The sequence below is a fragment of the Xenopus laevis genome, chromosome 1L (assembly GCF_017654675.1).
Source record: "Xenopus laevis strain J_2021 chromosome 1L, Xenopus_laevis_v10.1, whole genome shotgun sequence".
In the NCBI taxonomy this organism is placed as follows: domain Eukaryota; kingdom Metazoa; phylum Chordata; class Amphibia; order Anura; family Pipidae; genus Xenopus; species Xenopus laevis.
The window spans coordinates 123,369,003-123,385,043 of NC_054371.1; the positions used below are offsets into that span (position 1 = coordinate 123,369,003).

General features: G+C 37.5%; 1 protein-coding gene across 1 annotated transcript in view; it reads right to left on the reverse strand.

Annotated features, from left to right (window-relative positions):
- LOC108713430 (CUGBP Elav-like family member 5) overlaps positions 1-16,041 on the reverse strand; it is a 74,360-nt gene that overhangs the window by 9,513 nt on the left and 48,806 nt on the right. Inside the window, exons 4-9 of the mRNA XM_018256990.2 lie at positions 10,632-10,760; positions 10,194-10,273; positions 9,936-10,082; positions 6,600-6,744; positions 6,085-6,231; positions 5,923-5,988 (exon numbers count right to left, since the gene is read on the reverse strand). Coding sequence (XP_018112479.1) covers positions 5,923-5,988; positions 6,085-6,231; positions 6,600-6,744; positions 9,936-10,082; positions 10,194-10,273; positions 10,632-10,760 — 714 coding nt within the window. The remainder of the gene's footprint in view (positions 1-5,922; positions 5,989-6,084; positions 6,232-6,599; positions 6,745-9,935; positions 10,083-10,193; positions 10,274-10,631; positions 10,761-16,041) is intronic.

Below are 16,041 nucleotides of genomic sequence, written 5' to 3' on the forward strand. Positions count from 1 at the left end.
TGAACTTTACATTCATATTTATTAATATGATGTTAATATTGTTGCTTCATTTACTTCTCTGCAGGCTGCGAAATGAATATGCCCATCAACCAGCACATAATAATGGTATTACTATGAAATGCTCTAGTGTTCTAGGTAACTGTAATTTCCATATTGCAACTTACAAAGAAGCTGCTGCTCTTCCTGACTTGTGTGAGAATAATGGATAGTTTTTACTTCACGGTTACTTTGGTGATACAAATTACCTTCTCCTTTTAGCTACTGTAATGAGCAGGGCACTCTTCACCTCCCCTAACTGTCAGTGTTTGGATTTAATCTATATGTATGATGTCTTTATCATTCTATTATACATTAGTATTGGTTCTTTAAAAATATGTGTTGATGATAATAGTAATTTCAATTTTAATTGGCACTATAGAACTGGTATCCACAACAAGATAAGCTGAAAGATAGCCGATTCATTCTGCGACTACATTTTTAGTTGTTATTAATATATGTATAGTACAGGTATGGGATCCATTATCCAGAAAGCTCTAAATTACGGAATGCCCGTCACTCCATTTTATCCAAATAATTCAAATTTTTAGAAATGATTCCCTTTTTCTCTGTTATAATGAAACAGTAGCTTGTACTTGATCCAAACTAAAATATAATTAATCCTTATTGGAGGCAAAACCAGCCTATTGGATTTATTTAATGTTTCCATGAATTGCTAATAGACTTAAGGTATGAAGATCCAAATTATGGAAGGATCAGTTATCCGGAAAACCCTAAGGTCCCGAGCATTCTGGATATTTCTAAACAAACTCTGCTCAATTCTGTTTACATTGAAAACTAGAGAGCTGCAGAACAAAACACTGAAAAGCTATTGTAAATTTTCTTACATCATCAATGTCTACAGCAGATAACATTTTTAAAGTGCACTGTTAAACGGAGGGAATGTTTTGTTGCCTGAGCAAAATAACAGCACAGGAGATGGGGCAAAATGTTTGCAATGACTCCCTATCATTTCTATGACAATTGCCTGCAAGCCCATGTGCACTAGCTTTTCAGGGAACTGTTGCTTGGAGACATGACATCCCACATGTCCTAGGTAAAGATCCCCCAGAATGCATCCAACCTATATATAATTTGCATAGAATGTTGAAAATATTGCATTTCCGAAAAACCACTATTCTCCTTATGAATGCTGAATATGTAACAAATACACCCTTGGGGCTCACTGATATTATTGATTTTACTATGCCGAGACCAGAGCAGTGATTTAGATCATGAATGTATATGCAAAAAAATGCTGTTTTCCTTGTAAAAAGATGTAGTATCGAGTAACAATGTTCATCCATTGAAACCCTTTGCATGAAGCAGCCGTTGGGGTGAAAGTAGAGACAGTACTGTTTCCTATCATGAATGATGAGGCAGCAATTAGCAGGCTAAGGAATTACCTTTACTGCTGTAATGCATGGGCAATAACTTCTGCATGATATCAAATGCTTTTAACTCTCCAGCTCTCTTACATACATCTAATAAACCAATAGAATATATCCTCTGTGTCCCATGCATCTAATAAACTAGTAATGGCCTCAGTTCTGTCTCCTAAATATTTAATGGATCAATGGTAACTATTCCTCAGTGTACCATATTTCTAAAGAAACAATATCTCTGATTTTGTTTCTGTTTGCCATACATTAATGAATCAGTTGTAACTCCTGCTCCCTGTCCCATATATCTAGTGAACCGATAATAACTTTCGCAGCTTTGTCTCCCATACCTCAAATGAACCATTAGTACCTCATGCTCTGTGTCTCATACATCTAATGAACCAGTAGTAATGTATCTGCCTTGTCCTTCTACTATACATGTAATGAACCAATTTTAATGTCTCAAATGGCTACTTGTCTTGGCTAGTGAATGAATAGCAATTTGCGCTCGGTGTCAAATACATTCAATATACCAACTATAATTACTTGACTCTCTCCATACATTTGACCTGCAGTAACAAGTGAACCATATATCACATAAATCAAACCAAAAGAAAATGTTGGCAAGGCATGGGTGGAACTGAACTGCTTAGGGAAACGGTCCATGCGTAAGCAGCATTATGAGACATAATTCCTGCTCAAAATATATTGAACTAATACTAAGGTCAGCAACATATACCAAACATCTTACTGCTTGGTTTCTGAAATTGAACTATGCCAACTTTCACCACAAGGTCAGCTCAGGAAGCAATACTTGAGATCTCATTTTATTTTTATTCCAGAGATGATAAAAGGAAACTGAAATCCAAAAATATTTCTTCAAGGTGAACAACAGTTCCTTGAAGACAAAAAGAAAATCCCACAGTCCAACCTCAGCACGGCTCACTTGACTGTCTTGTATCTCATAGGGGATAACATAAGACATCATGAGATAAAAGCCTGAAAAAAACTGTTACTGAATATCAATGTGTGCATAAAAGGCACAGACTTCTCCAGGTGAAATAGAAAATTCTAAATCACTGTCCCTTCATTTTCTAAAAACCAAATAAAAAAGCTGCTGAAGTGCTTATAATCTTTAGAAAAATGTTTTAATGGCAAGGCTGTAGTGGGTGGCCAGTGACATAAATGGGTGGAACATGGCTGTAGAGCAGTGATCTCCAAACAGTAGCTCACCAACCCCTTGGAAGTTGCTTCCAGTGACCTCAAATCAGGAGCTTATTTTTGAATTGCTGGCTTGAAGGCACGTTTTGATTGCATAAAAACCAGGTGTACTGCCAAACAGAGCCTCCTGTAGGCTGCATAGGTCCTCATAGGGGCTGCCAATTACAGCACTTATTTGGCACCCCAGGAAGTTTTTGCATGCCTGTGTTGCTCCCCAACTCTTTTTATTTTTGAATGTGGCTCACGAGTAAAAAAAAATAGTTTGGGGGCCCCTGCTGTAGAGGATTGGGGTGATAAAATAATATGGGGGGAAACTGTAAATGAATATCAATATGTGCATTAAAATTGCTGTTTATACACATAGCAGGCACAGATTTCTGCAGGTGAAACAGTTAATGCCAAATCTTTACTTTCTAAAAGCTAAAAGAAGCAGCTGCTGGAGTATATTTATAGTGCATAACAGCTGTTACAAGCACCTAAAAGGTTGCTCAATTGTAATAATAACTAATTTTAATTTTCTTGTAATCCACTTTATCATGTTCACTCATGACACTAAAGAATCAGCTTTATTACTCCTCCTGTCTTTTTTGAGAATTTAGTGAGAAATATAAATGTAACAAGGGTTAGAACTAGGCTTGCCACCTTTCTTACTGGCTAGGCTGTGGTGGTCAGACGGGGTAACATAAAGGGGTGGGGTGATGACACAGTGGTTCATGGTGATTACATAATGGGCAGGCCTGGGCCATGCAATGGTAAATGCATTGCAGGTTCATTTGTAATACCAGCCCTGGCCATAGCAGGTGTTTTACCAGCTAGGCTGGTAAAATACCAAGATAGTGGCTGCCCTTGCTAAAAACCCATGGTGGCATATAGCAGGCATGTGGACTCCCTGTAGGTTTATGCATTTAGAGGAATTCAGCATTTATATCAACAGCACTACAAAATTAATGGCATAACCTGGGGCAAAGCACCAAGGAGGAAAGTTGAGAAACTAGCCTCAGGCATCAGCACCCCACGATTTACCAGGGGCAGCAGAAAGCAACTCCTGGTAACTTTTAGAACAATTACGCGGTTATCAAACTGTAAATTCGCTCTTCTAGTGCAGAGAGCACAATTGCAACATGCACCTCCCCTGGAACCTTTGGAGGGAGGGGGCAGCAGCATGAAAGACACTTCAGGGAGGCATGATGGTAAGAATCACCCCTGGGCATAACACTAGGTAGGTAATGAGCCTGAGGCTGCTGTAAGCAAAAGTTAATTCGGAGGTGGTTGTAAAACAGATGTCTGATAACTATTTATATATGACTCAAAAGGTTAAAAAAAAGACATTGCATTTTTGAGGCCATATATATCAAAGGCTGTAAGTGAGAGTTTACCTGTTAAAAACAGGTAATATAGAGGTAATATAGGTGTAATAAAAGGTAATAATAGGTGTTTTAAAAATCCTATAGAAATGAATGCACAGTAACAGAATTTCACTCAAACTGTAGAGACCTATAGTTTCAAACTTTTGATAAATACAGTATGCCCCTATGTACAGTATATAATAAAATGAACTATTCTAAGCTACTTTACAGCAGATTTCAGTTTTAATTATTTTTGTTAAACTGTAGATTGCTATGCTTTTAAGGTGTGCAACCATAATGTTTATTTCAGTTAAATGTAGATTACAACAATTTAAAGGAGATCCATAATTCATTTCAACCAAATATTGGGTTATAAAGCTGACTCTAAACTTAATCAGGGGCCCACACAAATAAGTTGGCTGGCAATGTTCACTTTTTTGATAATTAAAAAGTAATGAAAGACCTTGTGTTTAAAATAGATTTGCTGGCAAAATATATGATGATTAATAAATTATACATTGGGACAGGGTATACACACTTGGCAAGACTGAAATACCCTGTAATTAAATGCAGCTTTTGGTGTTGGTCAGTGTTCACTTCTTACAAGCATTTTCCTGTCTCAAACAGCAAAATCCATATGGTGGCAAACTGCTTTACTATAAAAAAAGAGTGAATATCTTAATTTTTAAGAGGTGCATGGAGTGTGTCGCTTCTGTTCAGTTTTCTGGATAGGTAAATGGGGTAGGGAAACTCTGCAGAGGTAAATGCAATAGGATGTCCAGGTATGAGCTGTTATATTATGTAAATCATGGATGTCCATCCAACGACTCTTTAGCTCTATATCAGTTAAAATTTGTTGCATCTTATAATAGCGTACAATAGTTTTCTCATGGTGCATGGGGCACTAAATCCCCCACCGCTCCGACACACACCAAGCTATATATTCAAATAGTGACCTTCATTTTCCCAGATTCCTAAACCCCAACAGCTCTCAATATCAAACAAAATGTGTGCACTGAACCTCCTGTTTCACAAATCATTTCTTGGCATAATGCTTGCAATCCCACTGTGCCATACAGAGCTTTATAAATAAAGAAGAATAATACACTCCCAGCCTGTTATTACTTGCATGACATTACATGCGCCTTCCCCTATTATCTGCTTGACATTAAAACAGCAGCCTTTAGCATCAGCGTGGCATTGCATCCCCCTTCGTTTATAACTGTTACAAAATAACCCCCACCTTCAAAGCTCCCACAGCCTGCTCCTGCTTTTACAGTTCACAATCCATGTTCTCTCATTAACTATAAATGTATTACTCTCATGACACATCACATACTCTATTTCAATTATGACATTCCTCTTAACTTTTGCTTTGGTATATTTGCTGATATCCTGACATGCTTAGCTAATTGCCTGCTTTTTATGCCTCATTTTCCTTGCTCTTGGACTTATTCAGGTATAACCGGCACCCTCTACCAGTTGACTAGGAAAGACTACAGTAGGTCTTTTTGGCAATGGGCTAAATATAGTAATTTAGGAGGCAAATGTACAGAGTAATTAATCCATAAATTTTATGAACCAAGGAGCAGCCAGAACTGTCAATTGTCCCTAAATGTCATGGGAAGGCCCTGGCTGTCATGGTGTTCTCGATGTCTACTTTTGCTTTCTGGCTTATTTTATTGGAATAGAATAATTAGAAATATATCTGGAATATTGGCAGATATTTTCAGTCACTACTTTTTTAGGCACATCTGTACAAGGAGGAGCAGCTGGTTAATATTTTATGTGGGTCTGAGATGTCTACATGGACCACCATCACAAAGATAACATTAATCATATACCATGATATAATTGTGCCTACAGAATGCTTCCTCCATGCAGTCCTGCAGCTGAAGAAGTATGTGAAAATCCCTAGAGCTAAAAAAGGAAGTTACCTGAATACTGCTGTACCCCTGTAAATGATGGGTGCAAGCTCTCCACCGTCAGAGCAGGACTCTGGGCTGCGTGTAAATATAATATTTTGAAGATTAATTTAGACATTATACTGAATACACCATACCACTGCTTTTTATTATGTGTCTTATGTCTTTACTCACCAGGATAGGGTACAATACTATTAGTATATATAGTATCCAGAGCAGGGTGACTGCTGGGAAAAGGTACAAGGCCAGGAAAACCATTGGTTAATGGGGCAACCAGGCCTGGAACAGCTGCAGTACCAATGACAGGGGGAGAATGTAGTCCTTTGGGGAAAGAGAAGATAAAAAAAGTCAATAAGGGTAATTAGTATAAAACCTGGCATTATCAAGAAACAGCTGATTATAGTTTCTAAGCAACCATCTATATGGCTACCTACCAGCTCAACTCCTCCCAGTTACAAAGAAACTCAATGTATCCTCATGTTCCTAATCTACTGCAGTGTTGCTTAGCAACACTACTCCTCCCAGTTACTAAGCAACTCTATGCAATATTATTATGCAACCATGTTATTAAATGTCTCCCATAGTGTTCCTAAGTCACTCAGCAGCTCCCAGTCTTACAAAGTAAATTACAATGTTGCTAAGCAACCAAACTCAACCAACTGATATGGCAAGTTGGCAACATGGCTCACCTGATGCTGGAGTGATGGGTGCAGCCTGGAGCCCATTCAAATTGACCGCTCCAATCTGCTGAATGTGGCAGGATGGAAATGCCACACTAGGACTCAAGTAGCTGCCATGTGAAGTGGACAGAACTGTTGTCTGCTGTTGCATGAGCTGTCCAAAGGAAAGAAAATTAAGGTATTGACTGGCAGAAATAAAAAGCAAAACTGCAAGGACAGAGGCTTCCATATATTTTTATATGCACATTGAAGGATACAAGCAACTATTTTGGGCTTTAAAGAATGTATTCCTTTAAAGTACAGAAAATAGACTGGTCCAATATACAAAGCATGTAAAATATCAGGTGAATTCTGTTGCCTCGTGGAAGATTCATGGCAGTGCTTGAGGGAGCTGCAACTGAACTGAATGCTGCTATAAGAGGATAGTCGCATAGATGAGCCCATAGGACTTCACTGCTGACACTATAACTAGTATACTTGGTTTCTTACTAAACAGGTAGTTCCCCATGTGACAACCTGCCTCTGATGGTCCATAACCATCAAGGCAGAATAAGCTGCCAACATTTTCCCAGAGTACACAAGCAGTTGTAATCATTTTTATTTGTATCTCCACAAGGGGTTGTTCTTAATTTGGGCAATATATGAAAAGAATGAAAAGTTCCTGTCTGACCCATAACCTTAACCAAATGGAATAGAGACATACATATGCAAATGAAAAGGAAAGCAAGAGAAATTCAATCATAGTTAGAAAGTCAATTAAGTTCTTAAGCAAAAATGAAAAACAGAAAATAAAATGCCAACTTTAATTAGTGACTGTAAAGATATGCATATTCTCCCTCTATGAAAAAATCTATCCATCCATCCAGTCTGTTTTATAGTTATTTATATGTCATTCTATATATCAGTCTTTACTCTAGATGTAGTCAACATAATTTCTTAGCCTTAAATGCATTACTATATAATCTTTATCTTAAATGTTACTGATGATCCTATAAAAATGATGATAAAAACGCACTAGGGGGCAGCAAACACAAACAAAGCCATAGCACAATAACTCACTAGCTTTTAGTTGCTCTTTACCTGCCTGGAGGAATAAGTGATGGAACATGCTCCTTTTTCCTGTGGTCACATGTTGTGAGTCTTAGCTTCTATACATTCTTCATCCCTTTACTTAATGCCTTTAAAACAGTGGAGTCTGTCTGCCACATTCCTAATCCAAACATAACCTTACAAGCTTCACAGCCATCAGCGCCATATTCCATCTCCATTTTTCTCATATGCTTTTGTGTAATTTCAGCTCCAAATTTCCTTTTACCCTGTCTCAGCATCATCTGTCTTTACAGAAAACATTTCCTCATTCCTTCGTTCATTATTAATATTTGGATTCACAGACTGACAGATTCTGCTCTAGAGTTAAAATTTGTTATCTACAAAAATCCCCAAATCCATCTCATTTATGGAGGCATAAATACTACTACAACTAGCTTTTATGTTTTGTATACGCTTAATCTTGCATTTATCAACATTTGCCTTGCTGCCCAGTTCTCCAATTTAGTTAAATCACTCTGCAAAGTGGCATAATCTTGCATGGAATTAATATTTTTGCACAATTTAGTATCATCAGCACTATACAGACAATACTTGTAATGTCAATCTCTAGGTTGAACAAGTTGAATTTAACAACACTGGACCAATTAAAAATGTTCAATTTACCACAACGTTTTGTAATCTATCCTTCAGACAGTTCTCTATCCAAGTAACTGTTAGGGGCCGATTCACTAAATTCGAGTGAAGGATTCGAAGTAAAAAAACTTCGAATTTCGAAGCATTTTTTGGGCTACTTCGACCATCGAATGAGCTACTTCGACCTTCGACTACGACTACGACTACGAATCGAAGGATTCGAAGTAAAAATCGTTCGACTATTCGACCATTCGATAGTCGAAGTACTGTCTCTTTAAAAAAAACTTCGACCCCCTACTTCGGCAGATAAAAGCTACCGAAGTCAATGTTAGCCTATGGGGAAGGTCCCCATAGGCTTGCCTAAGTTTTTTTTGATCGAAGGACATTCCTTCGATCGTTGGATTTAAATCCTTCGAATCGTTCGATTCGTAGGATTTAATCGTTCGATCGAAGGAATAATCCTTCGATCGTACGATCGCAGCATTTGCGCTAAATCCTTCGACTTCGATATTCGAAGTCGAAGGATTTTAGTTCCTAGTCGAATATCGAGGGTTAATTAACCCTCGATATTCGACTCTTGATGAATCCCCTTAGTGTGGTACTACTTCAAATGCTTTAGCAAAATCTAAGTAGATCACATCCACTACCACCCCAATGTCAATGTTTCTACTCATCTCTTCATAGAAAACAAATAAAATTGTCTGACAAAGATCTATTGCATTTAAAACCATAGTGGGACAAACTAATTATAATTGTGATTAGAATTATATTCTAATATCTTATCCCTTGTTACCCCCTCTGAAAAGCTTTACTCCCAGTGATGTCAGACTAACAGACCTATAGTTTCAGAATAAGAGCAAGATCCCTTTTTGAATAATGACAATTTGCCAATCTCTCAGCGCCACACCAGACTCCAAGTACCATGGACATAGTAGTACTGATTTTGTGAAGATGTGCAGCATTATTATTAATATTATTGATATTATATTTGATTAGATTTGTATATTAAAACAGCAATAAACCACAATTAAGATTTTCTTTACCAAAAATGACTGCACCCTAGATAGGTGCCTCTGCTGCCTACCCCTTATTCCCACAAAATACCACTACATTTGAGACCCATCTTTTATCATGCTCCATCCCCAATGTAATATGTCTTCACTGAGTTTCTTGTAGTTTAATATCCTGTTTCCTATGCTTCCTAGAAAATTGTTTCCTGTTTTCACCCTCTGTCTTTGTATAGTCTTAACGGTATCTGTCACTATTATCTATTCTATCACTCTTAATTCCAAGGTATGTGCAATATAGCTTTTAGCTCAGTCATTCATCTCAGCTTCTTCAATAATCACAGCAAATTCTTCTAATTCATTCAAATCCCCATTTTAAATAGGATCTTCTTACCTTTGATGGTTCCCAAGTCCACATACATTTTTTTAATATCCACTTTGGTATTTTTGTTATTTACAGTTCTTCCCCTTTTTCTATTTCCTTTTATTCAATTTCCCTAAGTACTTTTATAGATTTGAGGAAGATTTTGGAATTCAATTTTTCTCAGAAAGGGAAGGACTACAACACATAATGGTCTACCTGGCATCATTTTAGTTACTGAATCCTGCATCTATCTCCTTTTTACTGGGGACTCTAGTAGGCAGGTATACTCACCGCTTGTGCATATGCACTGTATGGACTAATGGGAAGTGCCAAGGAAGGTGTGAAGATTCCCAGCTGACCAACCATTTGTTGCATACGCCGCAGCGTTCTTTCCTTGTCTGTGTCAGCAAACTTGACAACCAGGCTGGATGAGGCCCCCTTGGGTAGAGAAGAAGCCAAGGATTTACAGTTTGTAAGCTTTCAGTGGTTTCTTCTTATTTTATATGTGAATTGAACTTCAAGCCATAAACTGTAAAGAGTTATACTCACAGGCATAGTCTGACTACCATGAAGTGCTTGTATTGCTGCTTGTGCCTCTGCATGTGACGAGAACTTCACAAAAGCACATCCTAAAAGAGAGAAAGTACATAGAAGGTACAGAATTTAGTCAAAAACATATTGTACATCCCCATCAATAACTGTACCTGAGAATATTTTATCTCTGTGTCAGGGGATAAGCAACGAGGAAACCAGCAACTTTTGGTAACCCAGCTACAGCAGAACCCCAGCAGGAAATGGGGTAGATTGGCAATTTAAATAAAATTGTTCTGTGAATTTTATCTGATTGCAGCATTTCAACAGCTTGTTTAAAGCACCTGGAAAGATCTTTATTTTAATCTGTGAAACTACAGAACAGTACCTAGTATTGTTGTCTTTGTAACAGATATTTAAATATGTGCAAATAGCTGAGTGTGTTCTTTGCCTCACCCTTGCTGCTCCCATCAGGACCTCGTAGTACAGAACATTCCTCGATTGACCCAAAGGCCTGGAACATGCTGGTCACCTCCTCTTCAGACTGCTGTTTGCTAAGCATCCCCACAAATAGCTTGCGATCACCTGTGGCCCAAGAAGGAGGTAAGATCAACTCTGCCAAGTCTGCCATAAAACTTAACTTTATCACATTCTAGAAGCTTAGAAGGGCTTCACATTTCAGAATGTGTATAAAGGAGTTGTTCACAATACCAGAACTGAGTTGAGTTTGACAGTATTGACTATAAGCCAATACGTACATGTGAATAGTACATGATTCATTAAATAATGGGGGGAAAAGTGCATAATGACAAATTAACATCTGAATTCTAAATCAGCAGTGTGCTAGCTCTGTAAATTACTCATTAAGAATGAGGCCAGACAAGTAACTTGCTTAAAAAGTGATTTCATGCACACCTCCTTCTTTAAAGGAACAGTTCAGTGTGAAAATAAAAACTGGGTAAATAGATAGGCTGTGCAAAATAAAAAATGTTTCTAATATAGTTAGTTAGCCAAAAATTTAATGTATAAAGGCTGGAGTGAACAGATGTCTAATAAAACAGCCAGAATCCAACTTCCTGCTTTTCAGCTCTATAACTCTGAGTTAGTCAGCGACTTGAAGGGGGGCCACATGGTACATTTCTGTTCAGTGAGTTTGTAATTGATCCTCAGCATTCAGCTCAGATTCAAAAGCAACAGATATGACCTATGTGGCCTCCCCTCAAATCTCTGATTGGTTACTGCCTGGTAACCACGGTTACCAGTCAGTGTAAACCAAGAGAGCTGAAAAGCAGGAAGTAGAGTCCTGACTGACTTGTTATACATCAAATTACTCCAGCCTTTATACATTACATTTTTGGCTAACTAACTATATTAGAAACATTTTTTATTTTGCACAGCCTATCTATTTACCCAGTTTTTATTTTTACACTGAACAATTCCTTTAAAGAACTTTATCTTACACTCTTGTACACTTTTTTCCTAACTGAATCCTTTATTAAATTCCTGTTTTTAAAACTTGACCTATGCTACTTTAAAGGACCCAAACCCGAAATAATTGTTTGCCTAATAAAAGAATACATCTTTTTAAGTAACTTTGTAATATAAATTCACTATGTTAGGAGTTAGGCAAATACTGCTTTTAATAATTGCTTTTATGAATACTTTAAAAGCACTGAACTTTTTAAAGGGTAACTATCACGAAGATTAAAATTTAATATAAGCTTCTGTATACTGAAAAAAGAAACTTTCTAAATACAATCAATTAAAGATTCTGTACTGTTTCTGAAATGATCAAGTGTATCTTCATTATCCCTCTCTCAGCATCTGTTTCTCCTCATTCTGTCTTCAGGAGTTGGGTGTCAGATGAATGATCCAATATATCTTATAGGGGGGCTCCTTTGGCCTAGAAAATCTATTAGAGCTCACTATATTAAATTCACCAGAAATCCTGTCTTTCTACATGCAGAATTTGTGCAAAAGGCAGTTATTTTGTTAGATTTTGTTTGCACTGGAATAAGTTATTTGAGTGAGCTCTAATACATCTGCTAGGAAAGGGAGCCCCCTTAAAGATATATTGGATCATTCATCTGACACTCAACTGCTGCATGAAGACAGAATGAAGAGAAACAGATGCTGAGAGAGGAATAGTGAATATAAACTTGATTATTTCAGAAAAATGCAGAATTGTTAATTGATTGTATTTAGAAAGTTCCTTACTTCAGTATGAGGAAGCTTATATTACATTTTCATTTTCGTGATAGCTCCCCTTTAATACATGTATATTGGGAAGTTGCTTATGATTATGTTTTCTTTTATTAGGCAAATTTAAATTTTGTTGTAGACTTGCCCTTTAAAGGAGAAGGAAACCCTGTACAAAAAAAACAGTACCCCCCACCCCACGTAGACCCCCCTTCCTCCTCCCCCCAGGCTAACTGCCCCCCGGGAAAATGGTTTTTACAGGGTTTCCTTCTCTTTTAAGGGAGAATAAAAGCGTAACTAAAGAAGTAGCTAGAAATGTTGTACTTTATGTTTTGGGCTTCTGTACCAGTCCAAGGTACTGCAGCTTTAGCAGTAAAGATCTGTACCTCCATAGATGACCCAGCAGCCCCATCTTCTCTTCTGATGATTCACTGCACATGCTCTGTGCTGCTGTCACTTACTTAGGGAGCTTAGGGACCAATGCACAATTTACTGAATATATAATATGAATGTCACAATAAGGCTGATTTAGTAAATAATTAAAATTATTAGTACATGGCAGCACACCAGCACAATTAGCATCAGAATGTAATAATCAGCCCTCTAGCATCAGCTTATATGACAGGCAAATCTCATTTTCTGATGGATAATTTGTGACAACCCCTAAACTTAGCTACTGAACAGCTGCCCAGAGCACACTGAGCATGTGCATGTCACTCACAACAAAATCCAAGATGAGAAACTCCTGTGACATGTTTGAATGCCTGAATCATTAATACTAAAAACATTCTGAAACGTTATACGGGTTCAATAAGTTCAGTATATAAAATATGGCATTTCTAGCCATATTCATTTTTAGGCTTTAGTTCTACTTTAAAGAGCTTTACCTGTACATTCTTGCACACTTCCCTGTCTTATTCCCTGCCCTATTACAACACCTAGCTATTCACATTATACACATACTTTTGACAAACATATTTTTTCAGATTCGGTCATTTGAAAATTAAGGACATGTATACCTTTTAAATGTCTTTAAAATGACAGCAAAATATAAAGGCATAGCTTCTTGTGTATAAAATAGCTGTACTGTGATATTTTGTCTTTCTGCTGTTCTATGCTTATACACATATGTATAAAATGCATATAAATTATTACAATCATAATTTTTCTCTCCTTAGTCCAGTTATTCAGCTGTCTAGGGTACCAAATAATTATTTATTTAGATATTAACTGTAATGGCCTTCAGCCTGGGCTTCCTGGAATATCTGGGAGAGCAAATAGGCTTCTGCATAAATCTGCCCGAACTGGCCTTCAGGCTAGGCTCCTCAAGTCACTGCTCTGGACTGGATTAGATTTATAGTTTGGGAACCACTGTCTTAGTCTTGCTAGACAAGCATATATAGAGTTGCTTATTTGATCAGATCAACAAACAAGTGGACTTGTCACCAATTTGGCCACTAATGTGTTAGGCCTATTGACCAAATGTTATTATTTTGGGTTAGAAGAGGAGCTATGAGATGTTGCTGGCTATGGATCACAGGATTTCCCCCCAGTCCATTTAATATATGATCATGATTGATCAGGTATTGAAGCAGAATTGTTTGGACCTATGCACTGGTTGGTCATATGCCATTTTGTTCAGGATATGAGACTCACCAGCTGCCAATATATGGGCAATTCAGCCAGGTATATATTACGCTTTGAAAAAAATTCACAATTGCTGTGATTGCTACACCCCCAAAATGTGATTACATTTGCATTGATAAAGGAGGGCAGAGTTAAACTGTCAATTTAACCCCTTCAGACTGAGTCGGCAGCTTATGCCCACATATGAGGCCCTCCGATGGGCTGTCCTGACCAACATCTGATTGAAAATCTACCAGATATCGATCAGACAGGTTTAAATATCCTTTTGGGGTGAGGATGCATCAGCTCATTGACTCAGTACTCGCCCCAATGACCTGTATCCCAGTTGTTGTGATGAGATTGTTTTCCCACATTGGGCATGTCAGGGAAAGATTCAATTGTTTGCTGGCCTTGGTACATTTGCCTTTTGAAATGTATAAAAAAGCTATGCACTGTGAGCTAAAATTCCTGTTGCCCCACATTGAGTTAGTCCATAGCAACCAATCAGCAAGTAGCTTGCAATAAAACTAATAATAATAAGCAACATTTTAATTGGTTGGTATGGTTCGTTATTGCACAGGAAAATGTACACTTGTTTGCAGTTCATTATTTTTACTGTGCCATTCACAGTTCTTTTGGTATGGATAAAGGTTGATTGAAAAGAACATGCATTTATAAATAAGGCACTCGCTATGCGTGCAATGCTAAAAATGGCAAATGGGATACACGTTTATTAAAAGACACGACCCTTACATTTATAGATGTTGTAGCATGTGGGACCAATATGCATGCTTTGTACGAGTGTGATGATACACACAAATAGTACAGAATGGAGTTATACAGGGAAGACATGCATGTGTAAATAACCAAAGTGACAGACGCATGCAATTAAAAACATGTCAGTGACCCTCTAAGCATTCCATTATACTGCGCTGACACAATGCACACAGCTGATGATGCCCCACACCCTGCACACAGCATCCTCCCCCTCCCATCTTGCACGCTCTGTTGCACACTCCCCATCTCCCCCTGCAACAGCTTCTTTCTCTTCACCCTCTGATTGGCAATTTAACATGCTGTCCAGCAACCATGAAAATTGAGTCTGAAGCTGGAAGCTGCATCTGGTTTCCATGGTTGCAGACTGTGCCGGCACGCCGTGTGCCATGGCAGTGGGATGGATACTGCAGGGAGGGTTTTTGTGGAAAAATGCTGCCAAAAATGTAAGGGAGACAGTGCTAAACAGGGACATTCAGTGAAACAATGGATAGTGATTATGAGGATATAACAAATGGCATTGAATTCTATGGTGCACAATTATACTACAGATAATGAACACACTATTTAGGGGGTTATTTACTAAAATCCAATTTTATCTCTTTTTTTTATATTAAAAAAAACTCAACCAAACTCCCATTCATGATTTTACCTTATTTATCGTTAAAATGACTCAAAAAAGTCAGATCAGAAAAAAAATCAATAAAATTGAGCGAAAACTCATATCATACAAAATTTCCTGTCTTTTCTCGCTCGATTTTTTTTGGTTATTGGCCAAAAACTCCCAATTTTTTGGATGCGTGGGAGATCATCTGAACCTTTATAGGGGCTAAATTATCCTAACAATCAGGCAGTGGTTTGAATGAGAGACTGGAACATGAATAGAAAAGGACCAGAATACAAAGATACGTAATGAAAAGTAACAATAGCAATACAATTGTAGCCTCACAGAGCAATAGTTTTTAACTGCCGGGGGCACTGACCCCCATTTGAAAGCTTAAAAGAATCAGTAAATGAAGGCAAATAATTAAAAAAACTATAAATGATAAAAAATAAAGACTAATAAAGACTATAAAGTTGCTAAGAACTGGCCTTTCATAACATGCTATAAGTTAACTTAAAAGGTGAACTACCCTTTCAAAACAAAACAAAAACAAGCATATAGATTAGTGTGTCCTTGGACCGCTCACATACTATACCACTTATAATGTATATCCTATGCGGACCTCTCACATTCTATACAATCATTATTTGAATGTACACATGC